We start from the raw sequence: 17,730 nt of genomic DNA, 5'->3' as shown, positions 1-17,730 counted from the left end.
AACTAAATGACCTCCAACTGGAAATCAGTGAGAGTGGTGTGTTTAAAAAGAATGGCAAATTTGGTTTGAAGACACCAAAAGACACGATACAACAAGATCTTGCGCGATCTAGTCGTACTTCAAATATGGATGTTAGTTACTTTCAGCGACAACCATGAAATGTTACCGGGGCTTTCCAGCAGATGCGTAGGCAGCTTGAAACGTAATAGATGTGCTTTTAACGCCAGCTCCTCGGAGCGTCCTTTCCAACCAGGAGCAGCGGCTGCAGATGCATACCCCACAACTGGTCCAGCATGATTGCAAAATTACTGGAGAAGTGGACGATAACGGAGGATTTTACTAGTTCACGCAATAACGAGCAAGGAGAAAGACATCGGCATATATCCAAAAGGTCTGTGGTTTATTTGCTGCTTATTGCTTATTTAAAGGTCAACTTGTCTGAAATTTTTTTGTAATCATTATTTGAATATAATCAGGTCATTGTGAGTTTTTCATGAAGGCTGAACCAGGGTATCTGCAGGTTTAAGGGAGCCAAATTTAAGACTTTTAAGACCTTTTTTAAGGCCACTTTGACAAAATTTTTAAAAATGAACTTTAAGCTATTATTTCCAGCTATTGCCTAGAACCGGTGCTAACCACGTCGCGAACGGGATTAGCCATCCAGTTACCATTAAACTTGCACTTCCCCATGGCGCAAGCTCCCACTAGCTTAACCAGCTAATGTGCTCATCTAAAAATAGCCCCCTTTCACAACCAACTGGATGTGTACGGTTCCGCTTACGCCAACATCGTACACAAAAAAATCCTTAACACCAACTAGAAATTCACGAATTTTTTATAGAAATAAAAGAATCTTGTTTATTGGGTCTTTGGTAATTTAAGACCTTTGGAAACTGTATTTAAGTATTATTTGTCATTTTTAAGGATTTTTAAGGCCTTAAATTTGGAAAAGCAAATTTAAGACTTTTTAAGGACCCGCGGATACCCTGTGAACATGAAAACAGTCTCCTACACCTATCTCCTGCATTAGCTTCTGATAGAAAATAGACGGTGAAACTCTAGGATTAGAAAAGCCTGACAGATCTACGTCACACTGTCACCCGTATTGACTCACGACGATGAAGTCTGTTGTTGGTTTAGCGTCCAGGAAAAAGCAGAGAACATGTCTGCTAGTAGAAGCTAACCATTAGCATTAGCAACTCCACCATACAGAAGAACTCCTCCAGGCTTGTGTTATTTGTAGAGATAAAACATCCACTTTGCAGAGCAAACAGTCAGTGGTACAGTCGCCTTGCTATAGCCAATCTTGGAGAGATGTCCAAATATCAGGAAATAAGACTCCAAATCCTGTTGTGTTCTTACACATTTTCCTACACATTTACCTCCGACTGACTTCTGCGTCCTCAAACAGGAGCACCAGAGACAATGTGTAGTTTTTACCATTAATCTCTGGAAATATCCATCGAAATGTTGTTGATAATTAGGGATGGGTACCTTTGAAATTTGAATCGATGCGGTACCAATTCCTGGTACCTACGAATCAATACCGGTACTTAACGATATATAGCCATATTTGATAAATATCATGATAAATAATATACAACTGTTTGTAGTTTATCATCGTAGTGTTGTACAAAATTCTTCAATATGAAAACCTTTGACGGTTTCTAAATTACGCAAAAACAAAACCGGCTCCATGGACCCCTAATCCTCTTCTAGGCCCTCTGGAATAACTCTGATGAGGAGACCATGGCTGTGTCTCAATTCAGGGTCTGCATCCTTCGTCGGCCGGTTAAGTCACAGTGCTGCGACTAGGTCTGTCCCAATTCGAAGACTCCTTCAAATGCGGTCGACGAATCCGGCCTTCTTTTCGCCTGCAAGAAGGATGGGTCCGGTGTATCCTTCAATGGTTCACATTTCCCAAGATGCCTTGCGGGTCGGACAGCAGAACTTTTAAAAACAATGGCGGACAGTGAAGCGGGAGCTGTCGGAGAGGATTGCGCATATAAATGTAAGTATAAACTTGAAAACTGTTAGGTTAAGGGCTTTTTATGATACACAAACGTTATTTTAGTTTGAAATGTTACAGTAAAAGTGCTCGTATTGCGGTCTCGGCTCGTATGTTCGGCAGCTCGTGTCGTACTTCTCCCGCTACGTTTTCCCCCTGATTTTAATAGAAGTTTGTATTTTAGGGACAAATAAGAAAACCACAGACTTTATTAAGCTTAGGGCGGAGATGGACCACATGATCACTGGAGCAAAGTATTCGGCGGCTGTGGCATGGAGGTACAATAACATCTCATATTTTAAAAACTGTTGTTTGAGTTTAGTTTTTCTACGAAAACATGAAAGGAATAACCCGTTGTCCTCTTTTCTCTTCCTGTTATTTTTTCTTACATGTTTGTTGAGACTATTCTGGAGAGTCAAAGGAACAGCGCTAGGCCGGTTTAAATCCTACCTGTCTGACGTAATTGACAAATTTTCTTCATACTCCAGGGTTACTTGTGGAGTACCACAGGGTTCAGTGCTTGGACCAGTTCTTTTTACTATATGCTCCCAACTGGTAAAATCATTAGACAGCATGGGATAAACTTCCACTGTTATGCTGACGATACTCAGTTATATTTATCCATTAACCCTGATGAACCTAATCGGTTAGGTAGATTACAGGCTTGTCTTGAGGACATAAAAAACTGGATGACTCTAAACTTTTTGCTTTTAAATCAAGACAAGACGTAAGTTCTCATCTTTGGACCAGAAATCCAGAAAAGGAAATTGCTTAGCCAATCGCCTGACCTGAATGGCATTACATTAATCTCCGAGAACAAAGTAAGGAACCTTGGTGTTATCTTTGACCAGGACATGTCATTCAAATCCCAGGTTAAACAGGTTTGTGGGATTTCCTTTTTCCACCTTCGGAATATTGCTAAGATTAGAAGCATCCTTTCCAGGAGTGATGCTGAAAAACTAGTTCATGCATTTATTACATCAAGACTGGATTACTGTAATTCATTACTCTCAGGAAGTCCACAGAATGTAGTTAAAAGTCTTCAGCTTGTCCAAAATGCTGCAGCTAGAGTTCTGATGAGAATTAAAAAGAGAGATCATATCTCTCCTGTCGTAGCTTCCCTACATTGGCTACCTGTTAAATTCAGAATAGATTTTAAGATCCTTCTTCTCACATATAAAGCTCTTAATAATCAAGCTCCGTCATACATCAGTGACCTGATTGTTCCATATGTTCCTAACCGAGCACTTCGCTCTCAGACTGCAGGTCTACTGGTGGTTCCCAGAATATCTAAAATTAGGAAGGGAGGCAGATCTTTTAGTTATCAGGCTCCTCTCCTGTGGAACCAGCTCCCAGCCTTAGTCCGTGAGGCAGACACCTTGTCTACTTTTAAGACTAGGCTTAAAACATTTTTATTTGATAGGGCCTATGGTTAAAACCTGATGTTAGCCTAAATCTGGACAAGTGGGGGAGTAGAGGGAGGTGGAGTGTACAGTCGGTAAAGACGGCTCTCCCTTGCCCTGCCTCCAACATGCCTCATCACAATATAACTATAGACACATTACTCTGTGCGTGTGTGCCTGCCTGCCTGCCTGCTCTGTCTTCTCCATCCCCAGTGAGTCGGGGAGGATGGCTGCTTATACTGAGCCAGGATTCTCTGGAGGTTTCTTCCTGTTAAAAGGGAGTTTTCCTCTCCACTGTTGCTTTATGCTTGCTTAGTATGAGGATTGCTGTATAGTCACTGACACTAGTCAGTGACTTGATGCAATTTGCTGGGTTCTTTATATAGGAAACATTATTTCTGATTGGCTTAATGAACTGACCTGAATTGGAATGTTTATTAGGTGAAGTGTATTGAGACGACTCTTGTCGTGATTTGGTGCTTTATAAATAAATTGAATTGAAAATGGGAATCAGGGGAAGGTGACAGCGATGACCAGCTTCTGGAGCTGATCAGGGAGGACATGAGGCAGCAGAGGGCCCAGGAGAGAAGGGAGAACTTTGACAGCTTTGCTAGAAAAAATGGTCAAGAAAGATTAAACATGTACATATAAAAGAAATATCTAAATAAAATCAGTTCTGCATTAAACTCTTGAATCTTATTTTTGTTTACAAATGTGAATTGTTTAATATTACAGGGTATCCGCTGGGTCTTAAAGTCTTAAAAGGTGATAAATGGGTTTTGGTCAAATTAAGACCCTTAGAAAGTATTAAAAACTATGATCACATCTTTGCTCAGGCTCAGCTTGTTGAAAGTATTTTCTCTGAATTAGCTCTCCAACAGTCAAGGAAATTATTAAAAATCTAAATAAAACTTTGAGCTCCATCGTTTAAAGTTCCTTCTCCCTTCTGCTCAGCGGTTCCACGGTTGCTAGGCGACGGAAGGTTCGCCGAGGGAGTGGCGGGAATTCATGAAGGCTAGGCCTGTCCAAATTCACAGCCGTTAACATCCGGTCTACCCGGCCGACGGAGGACCCAGCCCATGTCGGCGGGGTGGGCTGGGTCCTCCGAAGGATGCAGACCCTGAAGTGAGACACAGCCCATGTATTATAAACTACAAATGAAACTAAAACTAACTTTGATACCATACAGCTATTTGTATTTTAATATTGTGGCGTTTCACAAACTAAACCCAGCTCCATGTACTCCCTTCCCCTCTGGACAAACTGTGTGATGGCTGTTGGTTTCATCCCCTCCCAATAATCGGAAGGTTGCAGGTTCGATCCCGGCTCCGACTAGAGAATGCTGCTGTTGTGTCCTTGGGCAAGACACTTAACCCGCCTTGCCTGCTGGTGGTGGTCGGTGGGACCGGTGGCGCGGTGCTCGGCAGCCTCGCCTCTGTCAGTGCGCCCCAGGGCAGCTGTGGCTACATCGTAGCTCATCACCACCAGTGTGTGAATGACTGACTGTGTTGTGAAGTGCCTTGGGGGGGGGGGGGTTGTAGAACCCTAAGAAGGCGCAATACAAATACAGACCATTTACCATTTATTGCCCCCCCATCACCAGGGAAAATACACATTGTCACTTTAAAACGACAACTACCAGTTGTTGTTGCTCTCAGTGAGATGCGTTTAAAATCCAGCTGAAGAACACTTATCGGGAGATCATGTAAAGGTGCAGAAAAACCAGAAAGGAATTATTACTGTTATTATACAGATAATTGTGACGCAGGCATTTGTCAAAAACAACGACACAGCTTCAGTCACAAAGAAGCATTCAGGCACAAGAGGAGGATTTAAAACGGTCATCATTTGGGTCTTTTCAGACACAAAAAACTAAATATTCTAAAGCAGTTCACCAAAATAAAGAAACGTTTCAAAGTCATTCAAGAACGTGTGCTAAATTCTCTTTCACACATTCTGTGCTGTCTGCTCCCAGCATGCCAATCTGTCATGTCCTTGTTCGCATCCTGCTCCTTGGAGCGTGGCCTGTTCCCAAGCTTAAACTGCTTCCTGATTTAGCCCAAGCTCGCTTTGTTGTAAGCAATTAAACACAACGTTACCAACACCAGCCATGACAACACAGACGCAGCAGCAGGTCTATAGACTATTATCTGCACAGACCGCAAATACAGCGTTGTTCCTCGTAACGTTGAGATGAAAAGTATTAAGAGTTTGGCAGCACGTTGCTTGTGTGAGTAGGTGAAGGTCGGTGCAGGTGGAGTTGGTCATGCGCGGGTCGTCCTTCGTGGGGCAGTGAGCAGGTCTCAGTAAATGAGTGTAACAGAGGCATTGAGGGGATATCCAATTGCTCTCTGAGAGAAAGAATGCTCCCTAAGGTCATAAATCAGCGATGGGGGGAATTTCACGCCTTTCTGCAACTCTGCAAACCTGTTTACACTGATGCAAGTGGTACTCGAAAAGCTGCCAGCAATGCCCAGCCTGTCAACGACACACACACACACACACACACACACACACACATGCGCACGTACAAATGAACTAAGCAAAAGTTAGCCTCACAAAACATTTTCAGCTAAAAACATCTATTCACCTGGAGCAGAAAAAACAGCCATCAAAATTCGGTTGTAATAGTTTTGTGTGTTCTTATTGAAAATGCCTTTAATTTGCTTTTAGATCTCATCATTAAGCATTTTCATATTTCTCTGTGAAAGCAGGAGTCCTCTTGGACTTATTAGCTTTATTGTCCTCGACTGAAGACATAAATTATTCCTGACTAAATTCTTACGAGCAAAACAAACCTAAACGTAGAATAAACACCGAGAAAAGCGGGTCTGCTTTGGATCAGTCTGATGGGACAACCAAGCAGGAAAACAAGAGGGGGACTATAAATTTAAACACAATTTCCTTAAAGGACCCAACAACAAGAGGAACCCCATAAAAAAACACAAGCAAGGTGTCGGAAAATAATTCACGATGGCCCGCGTGACCATTCATCAGCCACATTAGGACAGACACCAATAAAGACTTGGCCACATCACCCGCACATGTGTTTCTGCATCATGGTAAAACAAACGAGACACACAGTGTGGTGGTGTGTTAAAGAACGTTTCTCGCAGAGTGGTGGATAACATTGAAAAGAAGTTCCTGTTTATTTTTTATTTTCACCAAAAACACTACAAAAACACACCTTTCTGTTTGGAGTGTGTTTGTGGCTCTAGCTTACAGACGCTTGTAGAAATGGGCTGAAATAAACAAATCTGCAATGCCGAGTCAATTAGTAGAAGATGTTTAAAGGTGTGGAAGACTTGTTGAATCAATACATTTGCAGTGGTCTCTAGTAGGAATGAATGCCTTGTAAGTCACACTCTGGGAAAACAAAGCACTGGCGCATGGTTTTCAGGAAGTAGAAGTGAGCCACATCACTGCTGAGCATCAGGATTTGGAGTCTTATTTCCTGATATCTGGACAGCTCTCCTCTGATTGGCCGACAGTTGATGTTTTTTCCCCCCACAAATAGCACGAGTCTGAAGGAGTTCCGCCATGTGGTGTTGATGGTAATGCTAACAGTTAGCTTCTAGAAGCGGAGACATTATCTGCTGTTTCCTGGAGGCTAAACCAACAACAGCCTTCCCCGTTGTGAGTCAACACGGGTGAGTCCATGAACGTTAAGTGACAGTGTGACGTAGATCTGTCAGGCTTTTCTAATCCTAGAGTTTCACCGTCTGATTTCTAGCAGAAGCTAATGCAGGAGATAGGTGTAGGAGACTATTTTCATGTTCAGCCTGCATGAAAACCTCAGAGTGACCAATTATAATCATGAATAATCGTAAAAAAAAAATTCTGTTAAAGGCCCATTAGTTGTCACAGACACAGGTGTGTGTGTGACATTTGTTCTCCGCATTTGACCCATCCCCTGGGGGAGCGGTGAGCTGCAGACACAGCCGCGCTCGGGAACTATTTGGTGGTTTAACCCCCCAATCCAACCCCTTAATGCTGAGTGGCAAGCAGGGAGGCATTGGGTCCCATTTTTTCAAAGCCTTTGGTATGACCCGACCAGGAATCGAACCCTGATCTCCCAGTCTCAGGGCGGACACTCTACCACTAGGCCACTGAGCTGGTCGCAGGTTTTCCACACCTTTAAGGTCTAGAAGGATAACACTAATCCAAAACATCTTTGTAGGCCAAAAAATAAAAAATAAAACCTAATCTTAGAACTCCTGGAGACTAAACAAATGTAGTTAGGACACTTAATGTGTAGAAGCGTTAAACCAACATCTCACAAAATATCTTCTTTGGCCTTAAAACAGGATGTTAGAGATGTAGTGTCGTGTTTGATATCTTCCTCTTCACCCTTCATCAATTCAACAACACTCCCCTTCTCTAGACTCAGCCCATCTGCTCCCAACAGGAAGTCATGACTCCTTGAATCCCAGATTGGAATAGTTCCAACAACAAAAAGAAAGAAAGAAAAAGAGGATTATAAGAGTTTTACATTAAACTGTAATCTTTTTCTCTAAAACCCTCTTCAACAAAATGAGTTTAAAATGTTATATTATGAATGGCTTTGTTGAAACGGTACAATGAAAATATGAGTATTTCTCTCCTATTGTGTAAACACACACACACACACACACACACACACACACACACACACACACACACACACACACACACACACACACACACACACACACACACACACACACACTATGTCCAGACTGTTCTGTAGTTTTAATCGGTCTCTCCGTCGTCCCAAGAGCCCTGCTTTTGGTGATATGGATCAAAGACGTGAGAGAAAACTGCCATAAAACAAGTCATAAATTAATAGGCTACTTGTGCTTAATTTTCAAGAGAGATCTAAACCTTTATTATTCTCCGCTTTAGTTTTTCATACGTTTACACATTGTTCAAACATTAGGTGTGGAACAAAAACAATGAAACAAGGCAGAAGAAAGTAAAAAACAAACAATAAACGTGGCAGTTTGTTGGATAATCTCTTGGTACATTAATGATGTAACACAGCAACTTTACTGAATCACTATTGAGCTACCTGTGTATTTTTTCTGATTGTGTCAGATTTTGTTCTGCGTGGTTTTCTCTGAAGGATTAGAAAACCAAACCAGTAGCAGGCCGAGGCATTGAGGACTTTAGTGCCTGTAGACACGGCGGGGCTCAACCTTATCCACAGCTCTCTGAATCTCCAACAAGTTATCCCTGTGGGGTCTGTCTGATAACAGCGGTCTCGTTGATAACAGTAACCAAGGCCTCAGACTACTCTACACCATGTTAACACCATGAGCTACCTCATTAATCTGCCGGCTACTGGCCTATCACAAGTCTGTCACCAGCTCAGTGGCACCTAGGCAGCTTCAAGCCCCTTGCTATCACTGCAGTCTAACAACCAACAAGAGGAGCTATCAGTCTGCTGTCTACAGGAGCCAGGACCCCCTACCCAGGATAATTAAAAACCAGGAGCTATTTTTTTCTCCACCCACCGCTCAGGAACGTGAGATGTTGTTTGTTTGCGAACAAATCAGACAAAAAGCTCTAAAAGGGTCCTGGATTTTCTGTTTGATGAATCAAAGCCGCTTTATCTTAAAGTTGTTATCGTCTCTTTGTGCTTTTAACAGCAGTGGTTCAGTTTTATCCTTGTCCACTCACTGTTTGACTAAAGCATAAATAAATAACAAATAAAACCATTTAAAAAATTGTTTCTAATATTTTTATCTCACCTGGTTCCACCAAAAAGGATGATGCGATCTCCCACCATACAGCAGCACTGTCGCCTCCGAGGACACGGGCCTTTCCCCTTCGGCTCGACCTTCTTCCACGTGAACGCTTCTGCACCGTGCAAAACAACAGAGTTCAGATGACTACGCTGATGGTCAACTTCACTCACATTTTTAGTACATTTGAGGTGTTCTCTAGTAAGGATGAACGCCTTGTAAGTCGTAGTCTGGGGGAAAATGCTGTGGTGCACCTGTTTCAGGAACTAGATACGAGCCAGATCAGATTTGAGCTTCAGACGACAAGATCTGGAGTCTGACCCCTTCTTTCCACAGCACAACAAAGCACCGCGAAAGGGCCACGAAACGTACTATGTGGCAATTAGCCGCTGTTATGGTGGACGAGTTCCTGTCCACCGGCAGTGATGTGTGACGTTTTGGACGCTCCCCAGAAGCGAGGGCACACTATCATTACGTTTCGAGGCTATTTTTGATGTGCTATGCTTCCAAAACACGTGCACAGTTTAGATGGAGCCAGACAGGAAGTCAAACACAAAAGAAGCATAGAACATCCAGAAACCTTCAAAATAAAGGCCACATGCAGCATGCCATTTCCTGTGAACTTTTGTGACCGATGTAAACAGAACAGAAAATAACCCACAGATGTTTTTTCATGCATGCAGCTCTCTTTTTTCTTGTTTATTACTGTGTGTGAACGTCTGAAATCACGTGTGGTGTTGCAATTCTTCCGTGATTTTGTGACATCACTGGATCAGTTGTGTGAACCACTTTCAGTCCCGTTTTCCATCAGAATTGCTCGCGGTTGGGAATGAGCTCGCGGGAGGAACGCCACTATTACGTTACGCTACTGCTTCAATGGCCAGTGGAAACCTGGGGTTAGGCTAGTGTTTCCCAACCCCTCAAGGCACACCGTTTTCCATGTTGCCCATTTAAACACCAGTGTCTCCCTGCTGCCACGCACCTGCCCTAAATGAATGAGTGATTAACAGGCATCTGCAGCACCTGATGCCCTTCTGAGGAGGCGATGTAAATCTGCTGGGCTGAAGCGGAGACATGGAAAAAATTCAGGACAGTGTGCCTCGAGGACCAGGGTTGGGAAACACTGACCTAGACTATGTTGACACTGCAGGACTTGATGCTCAATTCAAATTTTTTAGGTAAATCTGATTTTCTTTGTGTTGCTGTTCACACTAAACTGAAACACGACATCAAACAATCTCCAGTGTGAAAGGCTCACAGCTCCAAAGCGACCCACATGTGCAGAAGACAAGAAGTCCCACACAGTGGAGTCGGAACCAGGGCAGGTGGTGTTGTGATGTGAAAGCCATAACTGACAGATCATTCACAATTTCAGGATCACACCTGTCGAGTCTCTTGTTTTGGGCTGGAAACCGTTTTAAAAACTGAACTGTTTTACTCTTTATCCCCACAGTCTTCCCGGGTTATTCACTGAAAATGTTCCGGTATGTTCCATCTCCAAAAATAAAACAAATCTTAAGGAGTTCCGTCATGTGGTGGTGTATCAAATGCTAGAGGTTAGCTTCTACTAGCCAAGACTATCTCTACTATTTCCTGGACATTGAACAAACAACAGCCTTCCCCGTCGTGAGCCAAGACGGTTGAGTACATGAATGTACGTGACACTGTGACGTAGATCTGTCAGGACTTTCTAGTCCTAGAGTTTCACCGTCTGTTTCCTATCAGAAGCTACTGCAGGAGACTATTTTCATGTTCAGCCTGCAAGAAAACCTCAGAGTGACTGATTATAATCAGGAAAAATAATTAAAAATGTTTTTTCAGTGAAGTTGACCTTTAATGGTAAAACAATAAAGTAAAATTTCAGACTACAAAGATTATTGGGAATTGGGGCTGAACGACTGGTTTTCTGGGGAAAGCTGTAATTTCAAACATGATTACCATAATAACACTAAGTGGACAGGAAAGCCAACTTCTCTTTTTTAACTCATTCACTGCCAGCCGTTTCCTGATCAGTAAAGTCCTTCGCTGCCAGCGTTTCTCACTTTTGTACTATTTTTTAAGAGTGACAGAACGTTGCGCGCTAGGATGATGTCGACGCCAAAACAACCAAAACAAAGCAGAGACTCACCTCTTACATCAGGAAGAATCCACGTGTTTCAAGCGTTATCCGTTCTTTCATAATCCGTTGTTGAATTGTGATCGGCAGAAGCTTTCCCGGTTCGCTTCACTTTTTTTACAGCAGCGGCCCAAAACGATCTCCTAACACATGGATGTTCTGCTTCCTGATCACGTGACGTGTGACGTATGCGGATGAAGATCGGCTTTAGAGCCAGGATGTTTTTTCTCATGGTGCGGGGACTCGTTCCGACGCCCACACAGTAAAAACATGCAAATGATGACTTAAGTCGTCACTGGCAGTGAATGAGTTAATAAAACACATAATTTTCTGTTGGCACAACGTGTTGGGTTATGGCACATCACAGTAAACAGAGGCCCACAGATATGTTTTTTTAAAAGGCCAATGCTAATTTTTAAAGAATTTTGTTGCCGATGACCGATATCTAAAGCCGATTACTAAGGCTGACATATATACATTTTAGCAGCACATTGATTGTGAAAGACAACTCAACACTCACTGTGTGCAAAATACATTAAATTAGTCAATAAATCTCTTAATATTTATTGAACTTCAAATATAAAACAAACTCAAAACTTAAAAAATAAATAAATGGTGCGTTGGGGTCCTTTGGCTCCTTTCTTCAGTCTAGTAGTGGCGGCAGTTGGCCACACAGGTGCCAGATTTTTTTTTTCAGTCGCCCTTTAAAAATAATTTCGGCCGATGGCCAATATAGAAAATAATTGAATATATCGGTCAGCCTCTACCAGTAAACATGTAAGATGTGTCTGAGTTTGGTGTTACAGCGGTGGAAAACATTCAGGTAGCCCGCTCAGTAAAACTCGTCGTCGTCTTCTTCCGCTTATCCGGGTCCGGGTCGCGGGGGCAGCATCCCAACTAGGGAGCTCCAGACTGTCCTCTCCCCAGCCACCTCCACCAGCTCCTCCGGCAGGACCCCAAGGCGTTCCCGGACCAGATTGGAGATGTAACCTCTCCAACGTGTCCTGGGTCGACCCGGGGGCCTCCTGCCAGCAGGACATGCCCAAAACACTTCTCCCGGGGAGGCGTCCAGGAGGCATCCTGACCAGATGCCCAAACCACCTCAACTGGCTCCTTTCGATCCGGAGGAGCAGCGGTTCTACTCCGAGTCCCTCCCGAATGTCCGAGCTCCTCACCCTATCTCTAAGGCTGAGCCCGGCCACCCTACGGAGGAAACTCATTTCGGCCGCTTGTATCCGCGACCTCGTTCTTTCGGTCATTACCCAAAGCTCATGACCATAGGTGAGGATTGGGACGTAGATCAACCGGTAAATCGAGAGCCTGGCTTTCTGGCTCAGCTCCCTCTTCACCACGACAGATCGGCTCAGCGTCCGCATCACTGCAGACGCCGAACCAATCCGCCTGTCGATCTCCCGATCCCTCCTACCCTCACTCGTGAACAAGACCCCGAGATACTTAAACTCCTTCACTTGAGGTAGGACCTCTCCCCCGACCCGGAGGTGGCAAGCCACCCTTTTCCGGTCGAGAACCATGGTCTCAGATTTGGAGGTGCTGATCCTCATCCCAGCCACTTCACACTCGGCCGCGAACCTACCCAGCAAGAGCTGAAGGTCAGAGCTGGATGAAGCTAGGAGGACCACATCATCCGCAAAAGGCAGAGATGAGATTCTCCTGCCACCAAACTCGACACACTCCACACCATGGTTGCACCTAGAAATTCTGTCCATAAAGGTAACGAAAAGAACCGGTGACAAAGGGCAGCCCTGGCGAAGTCCAACCCTCACTGGGAACAGGTCCGACTTACTACCGGCTATGCGGACCAAACTCACGCTCCTCTGGTAAAGGGACTGAATGGCCCTTAACAGAAAGCCACCCACCCCATACTCCTGGAGCGTCCCCCACAGGGTGCCCCTGGGGACACGGTCATAAGCCTTTTATAAATCCACAAAACACATTTGGATTGGTTGGGCAAACTCCCATGCCCCCTCCAAGGGTATAGAGCTGGTCCACAGTTCCATGGCCAGGACGAAAACCACATTGCTCCTCCTCAATCTGAGATTCAACTATCGATCTGACCCTGCTCTCCAGTACCTTGGAGTAGACCTTTCCAGGGAGGCTGAGGAGTGTGATCCCCCTATAGTTGGAACACACCCTCAGGTCACCCTTCTTAAAGATGGGGACCACCACCCCGGTCTGCCACTCCACAGGAACTGCCCCCGATGACCACGCAATGTTGCAGAGACGTGTCAACCATGACAGCCCTACAACATCCATAGCCTTGAGATACCCAGGACGAACCTCATCCGCCCCCGGGGCTCCGCCGCTGTGTAGTTGTTTGACTACCTCAGCAACTTCTGCCCCCGAGATTCGACAGTCCATCCCCAGGTCTCCCGGCTCTGGTTCCTCCTCAGAATGCGCATAGGTGGGATTGAGGAGCTCCTCAAAGTATTCCTTCCACCGTCCGACTATAGCCCCAGTTGACGTCAGCAGCTCCCCATCCCCACTGTAAACAGTGTGAACAAGTTGCTGAGGCGCCGGACAGTTTGCCAGAACCTCTTTGGAGCCGATCGATAGTCTTTCTCCATGGCCTCACCAAACTCCTCCCACGCCCGAGATTTTGCCTCAGCAACTGCCACTGCTGCACCCCGCTTGGCTGTCCGGTACCTGTCTGCTGCCTCCGGAGACCCACAGACCAGCCACACCCTGTAGGCCTCCTTCTTCAACCTGACAGCTCCCCGAACCTCTGGTGTCCACCAGCGGGTACAGGGGTTGCCACTATGACTGGCTGGCACCGGCCACCTTGCGACCACAGCTAGCAACAGGCCCCTCAACAATCGCAGAGTGGAACAAGGCCCGCTCGGAGTCAATGTCCCCCCCACTGCACCCATTGAATATATTGGCTCAATATATCGGTCGGCCTCTACCAGTAAACATGTAAGATGTGTCTGAGTTTGGAGTTACAGAGGTGGGAAACATTCAGGTAGCCCGTTCAGTAAAACTACGCAGGATAACCCTGTTTTTTGTTAATAACTACATTTAAAATCTGTTCTTATCTTCAGTTTTCCTCTTTAGATTATTACAGTAACAGCTTTGAATGTTTTGATGGTATGTCAGGTTTTTAAAAGAACAAGTCACCCCCTACCAGAGTCTTACTCCACTCCCGCTTCCTGTTTGAAAAATGTAACAAATGCTGCTGCCTGGCAGACCGAGCGGAGCCGCTAACAAATACACACACACACACACACGCTAAATAAAATAGTGACATCATAACGTACCAGCTAATATTATAGTGTACCTCCAAGCCAATAGCGATGGCAGATTTGAATTAAAATGTAGAGCAGAGTTTTTACCTGAAGACAACACAACACCGACAGTTTTGGGCAGAATATTAAAATTTTAACTAAGATAAACTAAAGCGCCAAATTATTGACTGTACATGTCTACAACACAATTACACACTCATTTATATAGTTTATCAGCAGTAAAAAAGTTGATTTGGGGGTGACTTGCTCTTTAAATAAGACTGTATATTGTCATTAATGTGATGAACCTGTATTTAAAGAAAATCGTGAATCAAACTGAAATTGCAACCTCTGCTAAATAAATTTAAGAATTTCCTAAAATCGTTCAGCCATAGAGGGAATTATACAACGTAGAAGACATTTTAATTCAAAACCTCATCAAATTATTCAACTCTATGGTGTTTAGATTGTTCTTTGAGCTCATTAAAGGTGTTTGTCTCATTAAAACAAAGCTGAAGACAAATTAAATTAAATATCACTTTTAATGATGTCCTTCGTGATCCAAGGCATGTTTTTGCAGACTCACTAATTGCTGCGTTGATATCACGCAATCAATCACGAGTAGCAACATTATTTCTCACTGACCCAAAATGTTGCACATCAGACACACGTAAACCCTTTCGAGGTGTGAATCACAGAATGACTGACTTGTTTTATGATTCATAAAAGGCTGAAGAGTAGCCTCACACTCTCAGATTCAAACATCTCCACTCCATCGCTATAGCAACAGGCCCCTCAGACCTAGTTAGTTACGACTCTAATCAAGGTGCTGCCATCTAGTGGAGTGCAAATGACAGGCTTGAATGGTTGATATCAGAAGTTCATGCAGTGCAAACCATTTCAGGCACAAGGAAAATCTGTTCTGTTGAAACCAAACGCTCTGATGACTCACACAGAAATCAGGGAGCTGGATCGCCGTAATCAGCATTTTGTAAAAAATTTCAGACTAACAGGGAACCATGCTTTGGTTTAACAAAAATGCACGCACTCAAAATGACTCGTTGTGATTGGTTGTAGCTCCAGAGTGGCCAAAAGTTGGGGTGACTGTTTCAGAGAGACGCCGGCCGCCATTAAAATCTAGTAATGATGCAGTGAGGGAGGAAAGGATCGTCAGAAGATGAACAAGAAAATAAATGGGTCAGCACCAGCCGGGACTGCTGCCAGGGTATCTGCAGGTTTAAGAGAGCCAAATTTGACTTTTTAAGACCTTTTTTAAGGTCACTTTGACCAAATTTAAGCTATTTTTTAAATTAAATTTAAGCTATAATTCCCAGCTATTGCCTGGAACCGGTGCTAACCACGTCAAGAACGTGGGATTAGCCATCCAGTTACCATTAAACTTGCACTTCCCCATGGCGCAAGCACCCACTAACTTAACCAGCTTCTGTGCTCGTCTAAAAGTAGCCCCCTTTCACAACCAACTGAATGTGTACGGTTCCGCTTACGGCAACATCGTACACAAAAAAAAAGCTGAACACTAACTAGAAATTCACGAAAATTTTATAGAAATAAAATAATATTGTTTATTGGGTCTTTGGTAATTTAAGACCTTTGGAAACTGGATTTAATGATTATTTGTCATTTTTAAGGATTTTTAAGGCCTTAAATTTGGAAAAGCAAATTTAAGACTTTTTAAGGACCCGCGGATACCCTGTGCTGCGCTCCTCTACAGACGAAACACACCGATCACACACGACATCCAAGAATGTTAAATATTAATATGCTACCAGACAGAACTAAATCACAACTAAGCTTATTCACAACTTTTGCTCAAGTAAAATTTTTTATTAGAATCACCTGGATTGAATTTCCAGAGATCGTTGAAGTGTCGGTCCAGACGAGCATTGTATCCCCCAAATATGAAGAGCTCCCCGTTGTAGGTAACTAAAGACAAATTGAAAGATTTTTATTGGTCAGTCACAAAAATATTCTCATTTACAGCTCAGCTCACTAAAACTAGCATAAATCTACTTTTACCTCACACACTTTAGTAAAAGGAAAAGGTCACTTTAGAAAACCATAGCTGTACAAAAAAATCATTAAATTTCCCTTTTCTGAAGACGATGGCTAAATGTGTTTGTGTCTTACAGGCTGAGTGACTCCTCCGTCCTTCTGGTAACAGCTGAGTTGACGGCGTGTTCAGCCAGCAGTTGGTTTCCGTGTCGAACACTTTGATCTTGTTGCAGTAGATTTCGTTGTTGGAGTGAAAGGGGCCGAAGCGATCCGCCCTCCCTCCAAACACAAACATTTTTGTCCCTATGATGGTGGCTGAGTGGAAGTCTCTCCACCGTGCTGGAGAGCCCTTTGCACAGAGGAAACACACACATCAGCGCCACAACAAAAACTTTAGAGAAAAGCCAGTTTACCTCTCAAATACACATGTAAACTTCATACGACGACAACTTCAAAGTAGTGGGGCACAATTATTTCCCCACACTTGTAAGCCTAAATATACTATATTATCCCCAATCACCACCACTAGATCAACATCTGGCAAACAGCACCACCTAGTGGATCTACCTGCATACTACTCTTTTTAGGCAACAAATTCTTCACCACAAGAACAAGAAAGGGATCATTTCATAATCAGCCCCGGAACTAAAATTATTAGCGACCAGTAAAGAAGGTGAAATAAGAGAATATGGATCTGCTTCTGCTAAAAAATAAAATAAAATAAGTTAAAAAAAAATAAATAAAAAACATAAAACAAGCCCCTCGACTCAACTGGTATATTGTTGGCTTACTGCCACGCTAATGCCTTTCACATGCCATCATTCCCACAGTGTGTTGCAAAAGTCTTCTATGGCGTTTAAAGCGTGCCACAACCCGTGCACGCGCATTGGGTCCACAGCGCGCGTGTGAACGGGACTCGCGAGCGAAAATATACATGGCAGCGCGCGCGTGAACGGGACTCGCGAGCGAAAATATACATGGCGAGAGGTCATTTGTGCACTGAGAGGGAGCAAACTGTGTCTGTGAGCGCACAAGGATGTGCACAAGTGACAAACCTGCGTGCGCGCGTTGCCAACGAGCACACGGCAGAGGAAAACGTGCGCGCGCGGCAGCCTCTCTGCGCGCTCGGCAGCCTCTGCGCGCTCGGTTTCTAATTCCGCTCGCTCGGCTGTGGACCCAATGCGCGTGCACGGGTTGTGGCACGGGTCTGACGCGATAGTCT

The 17,730-nt window shown here is 44.0% G+C and overlaps 2 protein-coding genes across 3 annotated transcripts in view; both read right to left on the bottom strand.

The window, feature by feature from the left end:
• Positions 1 to 17,730, bottom strand: part of LOC139062043 (spectrin alpha chain, non-erythrocytic 1-like) — a 205,023-nt gene that overhangs the window by 143,572 nt on the left and 43,721 nt on the right. The gene's annotated exons all lie outside the window — the stretch shown is intronic.
• The window catches only part of klhdc3 (kelch domain containing 3), a 49,167-nt gene that overhangs the window by 23,694 nt on the left and 7,743 nt on the right, over positions 1 to 17,730 (bottom strand). Inside the window, exons 6-8 of the mRNA XM_054750824.2 lie at positions 16,644 to 16,857; positions 16,353 to 16,439; positions 9,144 to 9,252 (exon numbers count right to left, since the gene is read on the bottom strand). Of these exons, the coding sequence (XP_054606799.1) occupies positions 9,144 to 9,252; positions 16,353 to 16,439; positions 16,644 to 16,857 (410 nt within the window). The remainder of the gene's footprint in view (positions 1 to 9,143; positions 9,253 to 16,352; positions 16,440 to 16,643; positions 16,858 to 17,730) is intronic.

The sequence above is a fragment of the Nothobranchius furzeri genome, chromosome 12 (assembly GCF_043380555.1).
Source record: "Nothobranchius furzeri strain GRZ-AD chromosome 12, NfurGRZ-RIMD1, whole genome shotgun sequence".
NCBI lineage: Eukaryota > Metazoa > Chordata > Actinopteri > Cyprinodontiformes > Nothobranchiidae > Nothobranchius > Nothobranchius furzeri.
The sequence above is the reverse complement of the archived record's forward strand: the minus strand, read 5'-3'. Positions and strand labels throughout refer to the sequence as shown.